Genomic DNA, 18,725 nt, shown 5'->3' on the forward strand with positions numbered 1-18,725 from the left:
TGAAGGGAATCAGTAAAATGAATAAGGGAGATATTTCAGTATATCTCCCTTGGGTCAGAGATTTTGATAAAGTTCAAAGAGGAATTGGATTGCCACATTTTGGCAACAGGGAAGGTATGAGCAAATTGGAACTAATTTTTTTTGTTTTTTTAGCAGATTCAGGAAAGGTGTGCACTATTTAGCTATTATACTAACAATAAATCAAATATGAAAACCTAACCAGTCAAATGCATGAGGAAAAATAAGAGAGAAATAATCTGTGGCATTTTTGGATTAAGGACACCATTTCCAAGATATAGTGCATGGAAATTTCATGATCAACATCATACATATTTGTCTAAGAACACCTCCTGTTCTTGGGAACATATGTATGATATAATCTCTGCTAAGGTACTAATGGCCTATACTTTCCCTCGCACGTAGTACAGTAGTTCTATTCATCATCCTTCCATAATAGGTGAAAAGGCCTAGATTCAAATCCGGTCAATAACATGGCCAGTTAGTTGGTCTTGGGAGAGGGTTGTATAGTTTTATCTCCCAGAAAGAAAGTTGCAATTTTTGTCCAGAAGAGATAGGCAAACCAACCAGAGAGCACATGCTTACACACAAATTACACGTGAGGTAAACTAAACATTCTGATAACTAACTTAAAATGTCTAACTTATATTCCCCCAAGGAGGTAGACAGGTCAACAGCAATGTTGTTCCTGGGTGTGGTGTTGTCATCTCTTGTTCTTACTTTTCTGTATTTTTTTTTTATTTGGGAAGTTCAAATCAGGTAATGAAATTTCAGTGTCCCATAATTTGGAGGAACTGATTGAAAGATTACATACAGTTATCTTAATGATGCATCAAAGTGTGTGTGTGTGTGTGTGTGTGTGTGTGTGTGTGTGTGTGTGTGTGTGTGTGTGTGTGTGTGTGTGTGTGTGTGTGTGTGTGTGTTAAGAGCCAAAAACAATTAAGTTATAAAGCATTAGTACATTAACTTCATTTTGCTGTTTACTGGACAAAAAAAACCTGTTTTCTAAAGAAAAAACCAAGCCTGGATAAAAACTATGGATAAAAGGATGACTGAGTGGTAATCAATGGACACTGCTCTTCTTGGACTAATATTATTAGTGGGGTCCCCCAGAGTTCAGTGTTGGGTCCATTGTTGTTTTCTGTATTTATTAATGATATTGATGAAGGTATATCAGGCTTAATGTCTATGTTTGCAGACAATGTGAAGGTTGGCAGGATTGTTAATGACAGTACAATACTGCAACAGGATCTAGAAAAGTTGAGCAGATGGACTGAGAGGTGGCAACTGAAGTTTAACATTGACAAATGTAAAGTACTGCATATGGGTAGAAGCAACCACAGAGTAACATATCAACTATGTGGTACTGCACTCAGGGTGGTAGAGAATGAAAAGGTTGTTTGTTTGTTTCGGGATTTATTGGGCACATCGGCTACTGAGACCATAGTGCGCCATACGTATGGTAACTATGCATGCCATTTCTTCTCAATATAGAGAAAATGGAAAAAAGGAACCAGAAAGTAATTTTTTTTTTTTTTTTTCTAACTAAAGGAGGTGATATACTTTAATCATCTTGAGAAAGTTATAAATGTTTGAGACATTTGTTTCATTGTTTAAAAGTGAGGCAAATGTAGGATCTTTTGTTGTGGTTGAATTGCAAAGATTCTGGCGTTCTCTTGTATATTTTGTGCATTCAACCAGAATGTGTTTCACTGAGAGCATTGTATTACAGTGATGACATTGAGGGGGGGGGAGTCTCTCCTCTTAAAAGATAACTATGAGTAATATTTGTGTGTCCTATTCACAGACGAGCCAATATTACCTCCTGATGTCGGACTGAATTCAAGCTGGAAGGCCATCGCTCAATGTTTGGCTTGATACTTCGAAGTTTATTATTTGGTTGATTTTCCCATGATGAACGAAAAGGACCTGGGGGTAACTGTGCAGGCAGATAAAGTTTTCTGAGCAGTGCAGACGGTCTGCAAGAGTAGCTCATGGTGTCTTGTCAATGATATACAGGAATTTTTCTAGCAGGGATAAGGAGGTGATTATCCCCTTTGTATAAGGCAATGGTCAGGCTACACCCTGAGTACTGTATACAGGTCTGGAGGCCTCATTTTAGGAAGGATGTAGAGCTGCTAGAACAAGTACAGAGAAGGGAAACAAGGTTAATGAATGGAACAAAGGGTTGCTCCTACGAGGAAAGGCTTAAGTTTTGCAAATTACAGTGTCTGGGGACTAGGCACCTGAGAAGTGATCTGATTGAGGTGTATAAGGTCTTGAATGGTTTAAGCAGGCTCAATGCTGATGGGATTCTTCTTCTTCTTGCCCAGATTACAAACCTGAGGGGGCATAAATTAAAATCGAGGAAAGACAGTTGTAAAATATATGTGCAGAAATTTGCCTTTAGCTATTGGGTGGTTGATTGCTGGAACAAATTTCCATGTCATCGTAGAAGTTGACAGCTGAAATAAATTCAAGGCAGAACTAGACAAACACTTGGGGCAAATCAACGGGTGAAATGGGAAGGTTTTTTTTTTTTTTTTTTTTTTTGGCTGATGCTGTATAAGCTTGCTTTCTTGTATCATATGTCTCTACTAATGCTAATTTTGTGGTATGCACACACCTGACAGCCTCCAAATCTGGAGGCTTCCAGGTGCGTGCCTATGCGTAGAGGTCACTGCATACATAGCAAACTCTATCTCTCTAAATAATGTATGTGTTACAACTGTAATAGCCACTTTAAACATCATTATTTTCATTACATTTTCTACCACTCTTTGAAATTTCTGATACAGTTTTGTTCAGTTTGTCCATCACTCATTGCATTATAATTTTCTTGACATTTACATCACTAAGAGTTTCCATACAGTCATATTCTGTCAGTCTGTCTGGAAATGGGATCAAGGGCAATGCACCCTTGATCCCATTTCCAGACATTGCAAATATAAAAAGGTAATGTAGCTACTATATATTAAACATACACTTCTGACTCAAACAAACAATATATACAAAACTACTTGACTTAAGAAAATGATGCACACCCTTTGAAACCTTATCTGGAATCAGATTACATGGAGCAAACTGATCCTTAGTTGTGTCCAAAAAAAAATTGTTGAATTATATCTGATCCCAAGAGTTTAGTGTTAAATTTTAAAATATTTATTTAGTGTTAAATAAAAATTCTAATATGACAGAAAAATTTTAAGTGTAGTTTTGAAGCCTAAGCATAATGTTAGCAAAACCAGTATTTCTACTGATAAAAAATGACTTGACTAGTATAACTAGTCATTATTACCCTTTGTGTCTCAAAAAGGTGTTACTGAAATTTACCTTTGGCATATAAATGAGCAAATGGCCAGTCACTTGAGCCCTCTGTGCTTTTGACAATGCTGTCTGCACTTCCTCTGGGAGCACCATCTGGAAGATCTTTCCTTTTATGGTAATTCGAACATAGTTAGGTTGCACATCTACATCCAAAAGTGAGATATCTAGAAACCTAGCCAGAAAAAAATATTGCTGTGTATTTAGCTATAGGTAGGAAGATATTTAATGAAACTTTAAATGAAATTCTGAATCAACTTCCACAATTATGCAAATTTCTAGCCAATTTTTAAACTTGTAATCATTCCAGAGCAAAAACACATTCAAAATACAATACAATACAACCTATAAATTTATAAATTAAATTAAAAAAAAAAAACTGGTGAAAGTATAGAAAGCCAACATGAGAACCATGGAAAACTATGGGAAACTTACCAGACAAACTGGTTTTCTGCTACTGCAGTTTCTCCCTGCATTCTCAGTAAATATATATATATATATAAAGAATCTTTCTTTCTTTTCCTGTCTAACTTTGAAGGTTAGTTTATTTCATAAACTAACCTTCAAAGTTAGGTTAGGAAATGAAGGAATTACCTAACATTTAAGGTCAGGTTATGAAATATAACATAAAATAAAGAAACATTGGCAAACCTTTTCCTATTTTCCTAACCGTTAAGGTTAAGTTAGGAAACCTAACCTTAAAAACATACAAAGAAATCAGTAAGATGGTTTTTTTTTAATAGCGAAAACGCTCTAACTCCAATAATCTGCTTTTAATAATGAGAAAAAACTAATTGTTATATCATCTGTCACACCTACTTGTCAATCAATATATTTTTCTTGACTTCTACTGCCGCTACCATGCACTGTTTGTTTACCAAGAATGCAGGGAGAAACTGCAGTAGCAGAAAACCAGTTTGTCCGGCAAGTTTCACTTAGTTTGCCGTGGTTCTTGTGTTGGCTTTTTTTACCTTAGCCAACAAACTATTACATTGGAGATCCGATCAACCCTGACACTAAAATAACATAGGTTATACAGTACCACAAAATTCTGGAATGCAGCGACATGCTGCTCAAGTGAAAACCCAAAAGCTGGAGTAAATAATGTTCTTATTTATTATCTATCTAGTACAATCACTAGGTCAGAGCAATGTAAATTAATTATTTTGACAATGAATACAATCATTAAATAATTTGGCAAGTTACACGTGCTTGAAGAACCACAGTCCATTCAAAGTGTGTGAACTTTTGTAACCTTCCATATTATGTAGGCCATGCCTGGCCTACATAATATAATTTTTTTGTTTAAAATTAGTAGAATCTGCAGTTTGATCAAATAAATCATGCTGTGTTGCACTGGCTGCATTCAGTACTTGGTGTGGTGCACCCTAGTGTGAACTTTTTTTTGTGCCTTTCATTTCTGCCACAGTATCAAATCTTGGTCGATCATGGTGCAATAGAACTAAAAATGCAAGATAATCTTATGGAGAACAATGAAAGAAATCTGTAACTTTTTATCTGATTTAGTTGGAATTTATTCAACTTTTTATGAACCTACCTAATGTGTTTATTAGGCACGTTTGCATATACTGTATATGCATAAGCTCCAATTGTCTGTCCATCCACACAGAGCCAGCCTTAGGCTGATTGGATCCAATCGGGCCCCACGATCTTATGGCTCTGTGAACAGCAGAAAAATTAAAATTGGATGAAAAAAGGAAAAACATATAGATCAAGAAAAACGTATAGAAAAGCAGAAGGAAAATGTTTTTTTTTTTTTAGTTTAGTTAAAGAATTGATTTTAAAAAGTATTTAAATCGCATGGAGATCCAGTGAAACCCAAAACAATGACTTTTTTTTTTAGATATGTTTAGAAAACATGATTAACATTTTATCAATGAGTACAAAGGATGCAGAAAAAAAAAATTGTTTTTTAATTTTTATTATTTTTTTCAATTCATAACGTGAAAAGTGAAGTCTCTATAATTTATAGAGGTGTGGAAATTTTGGCCATTATCTAGGGCTAATTATCTCAAGGCCAGATTTTACACATCCTTTGAAATATCAAAAGTAATTAATTTTCATACATGTATACTCCACCCTATGTATAAGCCAGATATAAGGTGGAGTATACATGTATGAAAATTAATTGCTTTTGTCTGGCACCCGTTGTATGGCCTAGCAACCCCCCCGAATGCAGTACACACCACTATAAAGTTGTTTAGTACTATTGGTGTGTTTTTATTTGAATAATTGTGCTCCTTATGTAAGTAAGTAATTTACCGTATTTGTCGGCTTATAAGATTATTACTAGCCATATGGTGCAAGGAAGCCTGAGGCTTATGCTGCACCAGCCAAAAAAAAAAAAATTCCCGAGTTACAGAGAGAGAGAGAGAGAGAGAGAGAGAGAGAGAGAGAGAGAGAGAGAGATTTGTTATTTGGTTTTTAGGAGCATTAGCAACTAAGGCCATATTGCTTCAGGGATAGGTGGTGGTCATTCCCTGACCTTTCTGCATCCTCCGTATTTGGTGGTGAGAGAGAGAGAGAGAAGTAGAAATAGAAAGGAATCACTAAGAAAGAGAAGAATGATGATATCCAGCTCAGGACCCTGGGTGTGCCAAGCCCATACCCACCAGATGTGAGCTCCTTATAAATATCTTAAAAGCCGAAAGTGGCAATACAGTTTTGCGCCAAACCGAGAGTTAATGTGCAGTAGTTAACAGATAATTAACTACTATAATACTGCATTAATGCCCTTTTCAGTAATTACCAGGCTGTTGTTGCAGTAACAAGTGAATTCCAGTTATACATTTAAATCCTAATCAATTGCAGGCACATCAAGAAAGGAAAATTATACTATTGGATTTAAGCTAAAAGTAGTACAATATGCCAAAGGACATGGGAACAGAGCAGCAGAATGAAATTTCGGACCACAACCTACTGAGAAGCTGATTCGTCAATGGAGGAAGCAGGAAATTTTATTACAAACTGATAAAACAAAGCACAACCTTCATAAAATTCCATTTAAATGGCCAAATTCGGAAAAAAACTTTGGTGCAGAAACACCAAAGTTAACCCATAAATTTGAACTACTTATGTAGTTCAAATTTAGTGTAAAAGGCATCATTTTAATTGTATCTCATATTGTAGGTGCCATCACAACGAGATAGCTAGTATTGCACTACTTCAAATAAATAACGCTTCTCTAGCAGAAAAGACTAGTTATTTATTTTCAGTGGATACCACTACCCAGACAATCGTTTCTAGAAGAAGCTAGTTGGCTTCATCATCAGTGAGTTGGCAGGTATCCTGGTAATGCAATATGCCATCACAGTTGCAAAGTTATTTCCACAATATGAAAGATGCCAAATGGTGTATAAATAATAATGTATTAGAAGATGAAATGCACAAGGCATAATTTCTTATGGGTTTAGGTAATTAACTATATAATATCGGTGTAGAAACACCATAGAAACACCCATAAATTTGAACTAAGTATGTAGTGTAATGGCATATTGCATTACCAGGATACCTGCCCACTCACTGATGATGAAGCCAACTAGCTTCAAAACGATCATCTGGATGGTGATATCCACTGAAAATAAATAACAGTAGTCTTTTCTACTAGAGAAGCGTTATTTATTTGAAGTAGTGAAATACCAGCTATCCTTGTTGTGAAGGCACCCACAATATGAGATACAATTAAAACTATGCCTTTTACACTACATACGTAGTTCAAATTTATTGGTAAACTATGGTGTTTCTACACCGATATTATATAGTTAATAACCTAAACCCATAAGAAATTATGCCTTGTGCATTTCATCTTCTAATACACTATAGAACTACATATATATATATATATATATATTCACAAATTTAAAATATATAAAACTTGAAAAAAATATTTAATGCTTTTTAAACATGAATCATTACTGACTTGTACACAGCAACTTCAAGTTGAAATGCATTATTTTCTTCGTTATCTGTAAATTCAAAGTCCAACCTATAAAACAGAACACAAAAATACATCAGTAATAAATATTATAAAATCTCATGAAGTAAACTTTATTTTCCATACAAAAGAAACACAAACAGTATGATAATGAAGAGAAATATTGTACAAGTTTACAGATTAGCATTAGCATTAGTAGAGGCATTTGATGCAAGAAAGCAAGCTTATGCAGCATCAGCCAAAAAAAAAAAAAAAAAAAAAAAACCCACTTCCACTTCACCCCTCTGTTCGTTCAAAATACCTGTCCAGCTGAGCCTTAAACTTATTTAGGCTATCAACCTCCACCACAAGGGATGGCAGTCTGTTCCACCAACCAACCACCCGCTGGCTAAAGGCAAATTTCCGCACGTCTATCCTACATCTGTCTTTCCTCAATTTGAATTTATGCCCTCTCAGGTGATTTTTCAAGGCTTTATACACCTCTATCAGATCACCTCGCTGGTGCCTAGTCTCCAGACACTGTAATTTGCAAAACTTAAGCCTTTCTTCGTAAGAGCACCCCTTTGTTCCATTCACAGATGTTCAATATAGGTGCCTGAGGTGATGCTGCAGACCTCCCAAAAAAAATAAGTCTCCCTTCCTTAATTTCTGAAGGTAAAAGGACCAGGATTTATCTGAGAAATAATCCTGTCTTTCAGTTTCACTGTGGATTATTGTAATCTACTTTTATCTACTTTATAATTAATATATTAAAGTGATAATTACTAATTTATGTTTATGTAGAAAACTATACATAACAAAGAAATTTACATGGGTGTACAATAATCAACAAACAGAATTAACAACACAATACATGAGACTGTTTACAACTCTAAAAATATAGTAAAATATGGACACTAGTGTAAAAATTGAATGGTTTGTTCTGGAAGAGGCAAGAAGAATGTGTATTCAAAAGGAGAGCTTTCTTGAGGAAAGTGGTCATGAAATAAGAGCTAGAAGAGTAAGAGAATCAATAAAATTGTAAATTTATTTGTAAATCAAATGGCAAAAATGAAAATTGCATTGTAAACTGAGCAGAATTAAATGAAACCAACCGCAGAGACCGGATCCAAGGGCATTTGAAATGAGACAAAATAACAGAAGAATAATCAAAATAAGTCTATTGCTTTTCTTAAAAAGAATCAGAATGGTCTCATGTTTGTAAGCTGAGGTATTTCAGTTAAATTAGCTAATTTATTTAATTTCTAAACTTTTCATGTTTCAACCTACTTTTACAAAGGACAATATATGTATATAATTAATGTTGATATTAAAAATATAATTATTGTTTTCAATACTACAAATCATAAAAAATAGTAAAAATTTTAATTACAACACACACACACACACACACACACACACACACACACACACACACACACACACACACACACACACACACACACACACACACACACACACACACACACCAAGTGATTTGATACAGACACTGTTGAAAGAACCCTCTGAGGTCAGGGTCAGACATGTAGCTTCTAATCACCGACTAGACAGCAATTAAAATATAAGCTGTCAAGTCAAAGCATTATGACCACCTATCCAACAGTAGGTATGTCCTCCTCTTTCCGCCAGTACCGATGCCACATGGCAAGGCAAGGACTCTATAAGGTCTCTGAACATTGCAGGAGGTATGTTGTGCTATGTTGCCAGGATTGCATCCCATAGATCTGTGACAGTCTGTGGTGAAGGATCCAAATGCTAGATCTATTGATCCAAGTAGTTCCAGAAATGTTCCATAGGATTCATATCCAGAAAATTTTGCAGCCATGGTAACACCTGGAAGTCACTTTCGTGTTTGGCAAATCACTCCCAAACAATACAGATGACGTGGCAGGGTACATTATCCTGCTGGTACCACCAGGTCTGCTGGCTGCCTGTCTCAGTTTTACTTGCTGATCAAAAATTATTTTACTGACAGAAGCATAATAGTCAAATCTAGGCATCAGCACATCTCTTGTACTGTTACTAGGAGGTGTCGTTCTTAATGATTGGTTACATGTTCTTTTATTGATACACATACTATAGCCTATGCTGGTGGTCTTACTGTCATAATTAGTGGATGTTTGTATTCTACATTTGAATCTAAGGCTGCTACTGTTCCTGTTCTTAATGATCCTGGATCTACAAATATCCCCCCCCTCCTCAAATAAAAATAAATGGTAAACAACTACCTTTTGTGTCAAGCATAAAATATCTAGGTGTCACAGTTGACAACAAGCTGGATTTTACTCAGCATTTAAGCAATATCACAACTTCAATTTAACAAGAATCTCAAAAGAAGAATGGGGTCCTTCAAACAAAGAATACATTAATCTTTTGTTATCATGCAGTCTTCCTTCCCATAGCTACTTTCACAGCAAGCTCAGTTTCACAGAGCAAAGAACAAGAAATTTCAATCCAAATTAATTTCTTTACACAAAGCAATGTTACTCACCATTCTAAAAGTCGCTTCTTGATTAGACCGGGGTTCGAGCCCGTCACCACCAAATACGGAGGATGCGGAAAGGTCAGGGAATGACCACCGCATATCCCGGAGCAATATGGCCTTAGTTGCTAATGCTCCTAAAAACCAAATAACATAACATAACATAACATAACATTCTAAAAGTATATAGAACAGTTTCTTCTGATGCACACCAAGTGATGGCTGGAGCCAGGCCACTTGATCTTTATCTTGTTTATTGGGGGGCTTTGCTACAGAACTAGCAAAGATTCTCACTACCTTCACAGATATTCAAATCAATGTTCACAATGATGTTAAAAAGAAAAAATTCAAATGTTGGAATGAGCTAATTTAATTTGTAGCAGTAGAGATGGGATATTTTCTTCAAAGGCCTTGTTAAAAAAAACAATTCATCCATCTCTGCGTAACTTTCCCCCATGGAAAAGAACACTAGATGATGGTTCATGATGAGCCTACAGACTTTGTTCCTCATTACAGGCCACAGATCATTACCAGACAAGTTATATCAACTCTTCAGATCTATGTATTTCCAGGACCAAAGAGAACTGGGAGCATACTCTTTACAAATGTGCACATTATAATGACCTTAGAGACAGACTTAGACTGAATATCTGAAATTTTTCTTCTGGTAATTCACAACCAGAATTCCTTTCTTTTTTCCAGGAATTTTGTAGCTGCTGCTTCAACAGAAGACAATTTCTTTCACCAAAATTTACTTTCAATAATGTTAATAATGTCTAATGTAATTATGGAAAAAATGTAATAATGTAAAGAATTAGAATTATATAAACTATAAAAAAAAAAAAAAATTATAGTATGCATAATTTTGTGATCCTATCCCTCTATTTTTTTCTTGTTGGCCTGTCAATCTTCGCTGAAAGGAGTTTTTGCTGATGTCATAAGCCTGCGCTCCTGATAACACAGGATTTGCACCCACTGGTTTAGAACTACCTCCAATAGGTGAAAATTGTTCTGATCAAGAATAGTCATGGTGCACAAGTAGTTGTGGCCCACATCCTCATGGCATAGATGGGCACTGGGCAGGCTTTTCAGATAGTTGCCTCCCTGGAGGCAAAGTGGCCAGAAATAATTAAACACATACAAACATAACATTATACATATTATTGGCCATTTTAATGAGTTCTGTATTCACCACTGTGTACCAAGGCAGTATTCACCACAGTGAACTGAAGCGCTGGAGCAGCCCTACATAAGTTACATGTCTACATGCTGGAACATACCTGTGCCATCTGGGGAAACAGTCACTATGAAGGAGTGTACCTGATCAGTCACAATGGATAGAAGTTATTAGCATTTAGAGTGTAGTCTACAGGTATGAGGGCACCAATAGATTCCCAGGAAAACATTCACCATACCTAAACACTGCTGCCTCCTGCACGTTTCTGGCAGAACATTGGAGTGATTCCTCTCTGCAGTTTCTTGCCATACTTTTCGCCTACAAATGACATAGCAGAAAATAAGATTCATTAGAAAATGCAACTTTATTTTCGGTCATCAATGGTCCAATGACACCACTCAGATGCAAACTATAGGTGTCACTGGTGATGGGTGGACAAGGCCAGACAGCCTACATTCACCATGATCATCAGTGAGGCACAGGTGCATATCACTGTCCACTATTCTTCTACATTTGGAGCACCTTAACTGCAGTGCTCCCAGAATAGCCCACAAGATTCACACTTTCAGTAATACTGCCATTGTTGAACTGGTACCCAACAATCAATCCTTTTCTGAGGTTTGTTAGATCATGTCCCTTGTCCATGCCAATCAAGTACTTCATACGAACTGCATGCCACTAATTGGCAGTATCACATTTATCAGTTCTCACTGCAACAGATGCACTACCAGGTGGAAGGAACAGTCAACTACAAAAGCAAAGGTGGTCATAATGTTTTTACTGGACAGTCTGTGTGTTTGTGCATTGTGTGTGTCTATATATATATATATATATATATATATATATATATATATATATATATATATTGGTACTAATAGTCCTCATATGTGTACTCATTAACCGCATTATGCCTGCTGAAATGTGTGTTCATTGATCGATTTGCGAGACCTGCAAACTACAGCCTAATATGAGGACTTTAGAAATTAACTTATTAAAATTTAAATTTACACATTAAATTTCAATAAGCATAATCGGCATTCCTCTCCCAATCTGTGTGGTACTAGGCAATATCCAACTTCAAATCTGGATGTTCAGCTCATCCGCAATCCAAGAAATAAGCCTTATTTTTGAGATAAAAATCAAAACCTTAAAATTTGCTGTCCAGTGCAGCTTAAGGCAAATACTTTTCCATTTTTTCCCCTTCCAAATAAACTTTACCTTATAATGTAAGAACTGATATGAACAGTGGTTAAAATAAGATAAAAAGATGTGTATTTCCAAAAATATACACCCAAGAAAAATTACATTTCTGGTATAGGAGACAATGTTATACTGAAAAGTTTAATGTTTACATATATTTAATTTTATATTTCTCCATACATTAATCATGGTTTTACAGTGCTCGGGCGAATATAACCCTTATACCATGTTTTGCTCATACAATGTAAAAGCTAGAATTACAAAACACTGCAAAATATTCAGAATTTATACGAGAAACAACTAGTACCATATCTTTGTAGTTTCATTGTGTACCTCCTGTACTCACCTTACATTATTAATGTAAAATTGAACATTAGAGAAAAAAAAGATAGCATGGAATAGTTACAGAGCGATGAAAAGTACTGAATCTTATGACAGGTACAAGTTGATCTGTAATAGTACCATAAATAAGGTTAGGGATGCCAACTGCATATGAGAAAGCATTGGTTGAGAGATCAAAGGATGGGAACATGGAATTATTCACAAATGTGCAGACAACGAAGAAAGATAATCAGATTGGACCCTTGTGCACTGGTTGTGGGAAAGTCTCAGATAACCCAGCTGATATTTTGGATGAACTGAATAGGTCTTTAATTCAATTTGCATCAGTCATTAATGAAAGACCCTCCATGTTGAGAAGAGGCTGTGCAAGTAAGGCTGAGCCATACAAAATCAGCAATTTCATAATTGCAGATAATTGTTATTAGAAAAACTTTTGAGCATAAAGGCAATTAAGACTCCTGGAGTTGATGGCATATACCTGGTAGTTTTAAGCGGTCTGTCAGGAAGTGTATTGAACCACCCAGGTTAATTATGAGGGCACCTTTGCACTAGGAAGGGATTCCTTTGGATTCAAGAAGCACCAACATATTGCCAATACATAAAGGCAGTTCTAAGAGAGAAACTGGTAACTACAGACTGGTTAGTCTGACTTCAGTGGTAAGAAAAATATCCTGGAACATTCAGATAGATATGGCATTCTGAAGAACACACAACATGGCTTTGACATGAGAAAATCATGTTTACTCATGAGCTGGATGTAGGAAACAATTTTGAAATAGTTTATTGGGCTTTTAGCAATTCATCTGACTCTCCCTCATGAGAGGTAGTAGTATTAATACAGGCATGTGATCAAAAAAAGCAAGCATATGAGCATTAGCCAAATTTAAAAAAAAAAAAAAAAAAACAATTTCACACATCCATTCCCTCTAAAACTTTGTCCATTTCCTCCTTGGATTTATTTAAGCAATCAACTTCCACAATGACAGATGGAAATTTGTTCCAGCAATGAACCACCTACTCGCTAAAGGCAAATTTCCGCACATCTATTCTACAACGGTCTTTCCTCAATTTGAATTAATGCCCCCACAGGTTTGTAATCTGAGCAAGCGGAAGAATTCCACCAGAATTCAGCGTACTCAACCCATTCAAGGCCTTATACACCTCAAACAGATCACCTCACAGGTGCCTAGTGTCCAGCCACTGCAATTTCCAGAACTTAAGTCTTTCTTGGTAAGAGAGACTTAAGTTCTGAGAGACTTCTTTCCCCTCACCAATCTTGTTGCTCTTCTCTGTACAAACTCAAGCAACTCTACATCCTTCCTAAATGAGCCCTCCAGACCTGTATGATGTACTCAAGGTGTGGCGTGACCATTACCTTCTACAAAGGGATAATCACCTCCCTTTTTCCTGCTAGACAAATTCCTGTATAACATTGGCAATACTCCATGACCTGCTCTGGCAGCCTGTCTGCATTGCTCAGAAAACTTCATATCTGACTGCACAATCACTCCCAGGTCTTTTTAATTTTCTACCATCCTAAATTTAATACCACACAGTTGGTATGTTACTCTGGGGCTGCTTCTACTCATATCCAGTACTTTGCACTTGTCAATGTTAAACTTCAGTTGCCACCACTTCTCATCCTATCTGCCCAAATTTTCTAGATCCTGTTGCAGTAGCACTGCCATTACTATCACTAACAACCCTGCCAACCTTTCTCTCATGTGCAAACTTCGACACTAAGCCTGATTAATATTATTGATAAATATACAAAACAGCAGTAGGCCCAACACCAAATCCTGTGGGACTCCACTAATAACATCAGTCCACCAAGAGCAGCATCCATTGATTACCACTCTCGGTCTTCTCCCCCTCAACCACCCTTTTATCCATTGTAGCAACCTACCATTAATACCACACTGCTCCAATTTGTACAGTAATATTCCATGTATAACAGTGTCAAAAGCTTTGCTGAAATACAAGTGTATGATATCAAAATTATTTTTTGCATCCAGTTCCTTTGTAACCACATCATAGTATCCTATCAAATTTGTCAGACAAGATTTTCTCTTAACAAACCCATGCTGTGTCTGAATTATTGCTAGTCTTGTCTAGATGATCCTGCAATGCATCTTTAACCAGTGACTCCATTATTTTACCCAAAAGACAAGTTAAACTAACTTTTCTGAAATTACCCATTAACCTTAGATCTCCCTTTCTGAACTGGGGATACATTTGCACATCTCCAGTCTGAGGGGACTTCTCCTGGGTCCAAGGATGCTCTCATAATTATGGCTAAAGGTTTGCTTATTTCCTTTGCTGCCTCCTTTAATATAACTGGATCACATCCACCCCAGATTCCTTTCTTATGTTTAACTTCAACAATTTCTTCTCCACTTTGCTCTCAGTTATTACAAAATCATTAAGCACCCTGTTACAGTTTGATAAACTTCTGGCATTTTGCTCCCTTAATAACTCCTCATGTGTGAATGTAGATGCAAAATACTCATTCAGATTATCAGCTATCTGAGCAAGATCATCAATAGTCAAACCATCGATATCAAGTGGACCAATCTAATTCATCCCCTTCCTTTTAGAGTTTATATAAGTAAAGCAGTCATTGCTGTCTTTCTTAACATACTTTGCCAAAGAATTCTTGTAATCACCCTTGTTTGCTTTTTTTTTTTTTTTTTTTGTTAGATGTTGGCGCATCGGCTTCTGTGGCCATATTGCACCTCCCAAGATTTTTGCATTTTCTACTCTGATCCAAGCCCGAGGCGGGATTTGAACCCACGACCTTCGGGTTGCCAGGCAGGCACTTTACCCACCCGGCTAGTCCAGTTGGCCTTTGCTTGCTAATCTCCTTTGTCACTTGATTACAGACTAGCTTATATCTGCCATAGGTTTCTGTGTCGCCTGATAATTTATATGCATCCCACGCACTTTTATTCTCTGCCACAAGTGTCATTAGTTAATCTGACATCCATTTAACCTAAATCTTGAACAATATTTCTTAATCAGTATGAAAAGCCTAGTAGCTTCCACCATTAATTCCTTGAATGAATCCCACTTACAATTTGCTGTTGGTAACATCATCAGTTGGTCCCACTGTACAGAATTTAAATGTCTGAGACCACTGTAGTTGCCTTTACGAAAGCTAAAACCCTTCCATTAACCCCTGATGGTAATTATATCTTTAAGTAAATACCAGATCAGTACATTGTGATCACTGCTACCTAGTAGTTCCTTTATCTGCAATTCTTAATGCACGAATAATCACCACTGATAACCAGATCAAGAGTATTACTCTCGCTGGTTGCCTCTCGAACATGCTGCTACAGAAAACAATCATCCAATAAATCCACAAAAGGCTTGCTAGTGTGCGAGTGACCAACCCACAAGTTCCATTCAATATCTGGTAAATTAAAATTTCCCATCATAACACAATCTGATTTACTGGCCCATTCTATTTCTCTGTACTCATTAGAATCATTAGGCCTAAAACACACTCCTACTCTCATTTTGGCCTTCCCAGTGCTTATGTCATACCAAACTGACTGAACATTGCACTGTCCATCTAAATCAACTGGATGCACTACCTTAGATTTCATGTTTTTCTTAATTAACAGCATAAACCCTCCTCCCTTTCTATCCTTTCAGTACACATTTTACTCCCCAAATTCCAAATCCGAATTCCTAATGTCTTTGATATCCAAACAATATCCACCCTTGATGTCTTGACCAGCACTTCAAATTCATCAAATTTATTTACTATTCTTCTAGCATTGGTCTACATACAAATATACATGCACCTATTCTTATTCTTAGTTACCCTAACACAGCCTATGTATTTATTTGTTTCATGATGACTCCCATCACATTTGCCGACCGGGCTAGCCGAGTGGGTAAAGTACCTGCCCGGCAACCCAAAGGTCGCGGGTTCGATTCCCGCCTCGGGCTTGGATCAAAGTACTGCAAAAAACCTTGGGAGGTGCAATATGGCCACAGAAGCCGATGCGCCAACAACTACCAAATCAAAAAAAAAAAAAAAAAAAAGACTCCCATCACTCCCTGAAACCCTCAGCACCCCACCCTCTAGGCCTTTCATTCTAATAAAATGAGTGCAAGAATCACCTTCACCTCTGCCTGTGGCTACTTGTAACCTTTTAGTCTGTGAATCCCCGAAGCTAGCAATTTTCTGACCCAGCTAATGCTGCCTCAATAACTTCAGCAAACAGTCTTGTACCCCATCTATTTAATTGTATCCCATCCCTGTAGAAGCAGTCTCTCCTTTTACTGTATAAGCTTGAACAGGTTGGGATTACTAGTAAGATTCTAAGATGTATTGCTGGGTGGCTGTAGGACAGAAGGTTGTAATTAATTGATATTCTTCCGATTAGTGTAACGTCAGGAGTGGGGTACTGCAAGGATTGGTTCTTGGACTACTGTTGTTTCTCATTTACACAAATAACATCAATGAAAGGATAAAAAGCATGATGTCAGAATGTATATGACAAAGATTGGCAGAATCATTAATGATCAGTGCCAATTAGTGTTCCTTAATGATAACTTGAACAGACTTCAAAGATGGTCAGAGAAGTGGCAGCTATGTTTTAATGTTGCCAAATGAAAGGTTTTACATTTGGGGAATAGCAACTCACAAATAAATTATACACTTGGTGGGGTTGAATTAAAAACAGTGGAGGAGGAAAGGGGAGTTACAGTGCAGGCGGATAACAGGTTTTCTGAATAGCATAAACAGCCAGAATGAAAAGCCCCATGTCCTGTCGATGATTTATCGAATGTTATCTTGTAGAGAAAGGGAGGTCATAATCCCACTGTATAAGGAAATTGTAAGACCATATTTTGAATACTGTGTCCAAATATGGAGACCTCATCTAAAAAAAAAAAGACATTGAGCATCTTGAAATGCTTCAAAGACAGACAGACAGGTTTGTCAACAATCGAACCGTCGATTGTTGATGAACCTGCTGAATTGGCTGACAAACTGAACATGTACTTTGCATCTACATTCACACACGAGGAATGTCTGTAGGAAGTGGAGAACAGCAGCTAATCAAACTCTGGCAGAGAGCTAAATGATTTTGTAATAATTAAGGAGAACAGCAAAGTGGAGGAGAAATTGTTGAAATTGAACATAAGGAAGGCACCTGGAGTGGATGGGATCTATTCATATATATTAATGGAAGCAATAAACCCTTACCCATAATTATGAAAGCTTCCTTGGATTCGGGGGAGGTCCCTATGGACTGGAGATGTGCAAATGTATCTCCAATTCACAAAAGGGGATCAAAGGGTGACACGAGTAATTACACACCTGTTAGTTTAGTTTCTGTTCCAGGGAAAATAATGGTGTCACTGGTTAAAGAAGCAATGCAGGATCATCTAGCCAATGCTGCAGTTACAGTTAAGACACCAGATAGGTTTATTAAGGGGAAGTCTTGTCTGACAAATTTGATTGGATACTATGATGTGGTCACAAAGGAACTGGATGCAAAAAATAACTCTGATATCATATACTTAGATTTTAGGAAAGCATTTGATACTGTTGCATATAGAATACTACTGTACAAATTGGAGCAGTATGGCATTTAGGGCAAGTTGCTACAATAGATAATAGGATGGTTGAGTGTGAGAAGACAGAGTGATAATTAGTATTAGCAAGGGCACATGATGCAAGAAAGCAAGCTTATATAGCATCAGCCAAAAAAGGAAAAAAAAAAAAAAACGCCCCTTATTTCAATGGACGTTGCTCTTCATGGACTAATGTTATGTTCGGTGTTGGGCCCATTGTTGCTTTCTGTATTTTTCAATGATATTGATGATGGTATATCAGGCTTAATGTCCAAGTTTGCAGATGATATAAAGGTTGGCAGGGTTGTTAATGACAGTAATAATAGTACACTACTGCAACAGAATTTGAAAAATTGGAGCAGATGGCCTGGAAAGTGGAAAATGAAGTTTAACATTGACAAATGCAAAGTACTGCATATGGGTAGCAGTAACCCAGAATAATGTACCAACTGTGCGCTACTACAGTGAGGGTAGTGAAGATGAAAAAGATCTGGGGTAATTGTGTTTTCAGAGCAGTGCAGACAGGTTGCTAGAGCAGCTCATGGTGTCTTATCAATGATATATAGCATGGATAATGAGGTGATTGTCCCCTTGTATAAGGCAATGGTCATGCCATGCCATGCCTTGAGTAC

General features: G+C 36.8%; 1 protein-coding gene across 1 annotated transcript in view; it reads right to left on the reverse strand.

Moving 5' to 3' along the window:
- tilB (touch insensitive larva B) overlaps positions 1-18,725 on the reverse strand; it is a 154,679-nt gene that overhangs the window by 21,059 nt on the left and 114,895 nt on the right. Inside the window, exons 12-13 of the mRNA XM_090381496.1 lie at positions 7,283-7,348; positions 3,352-3,517 (exon numbers count right to left, since the gene is read on the reverse strand). Coding sequence (XP_090237622.1) covers positions 3,352-3,517; positions 7,283-7,348 — 232 coding nt within the window. The remainder of the gene's footprint in view (positions 1-3,351; positions 3,518-7,282; positions 7,349-18,725) is intronic.

The sequence above is a fragment of the Mastigoproctus giganteus genome, chromosome 9 (genome assembly GCF_048544385.1).
Source record: "Mastigoproctus giganteus isolate SK-2022 chromosome 9, ASM4854438v1, whole genome shotgun sequence".
Lineage (NCBI taxonomy): Eukaryota > Metazoa > Arthropoda > Arachnida > Uropygi > Thelyphonidae > Mastigoproctus > Mastigoproctus giganteus.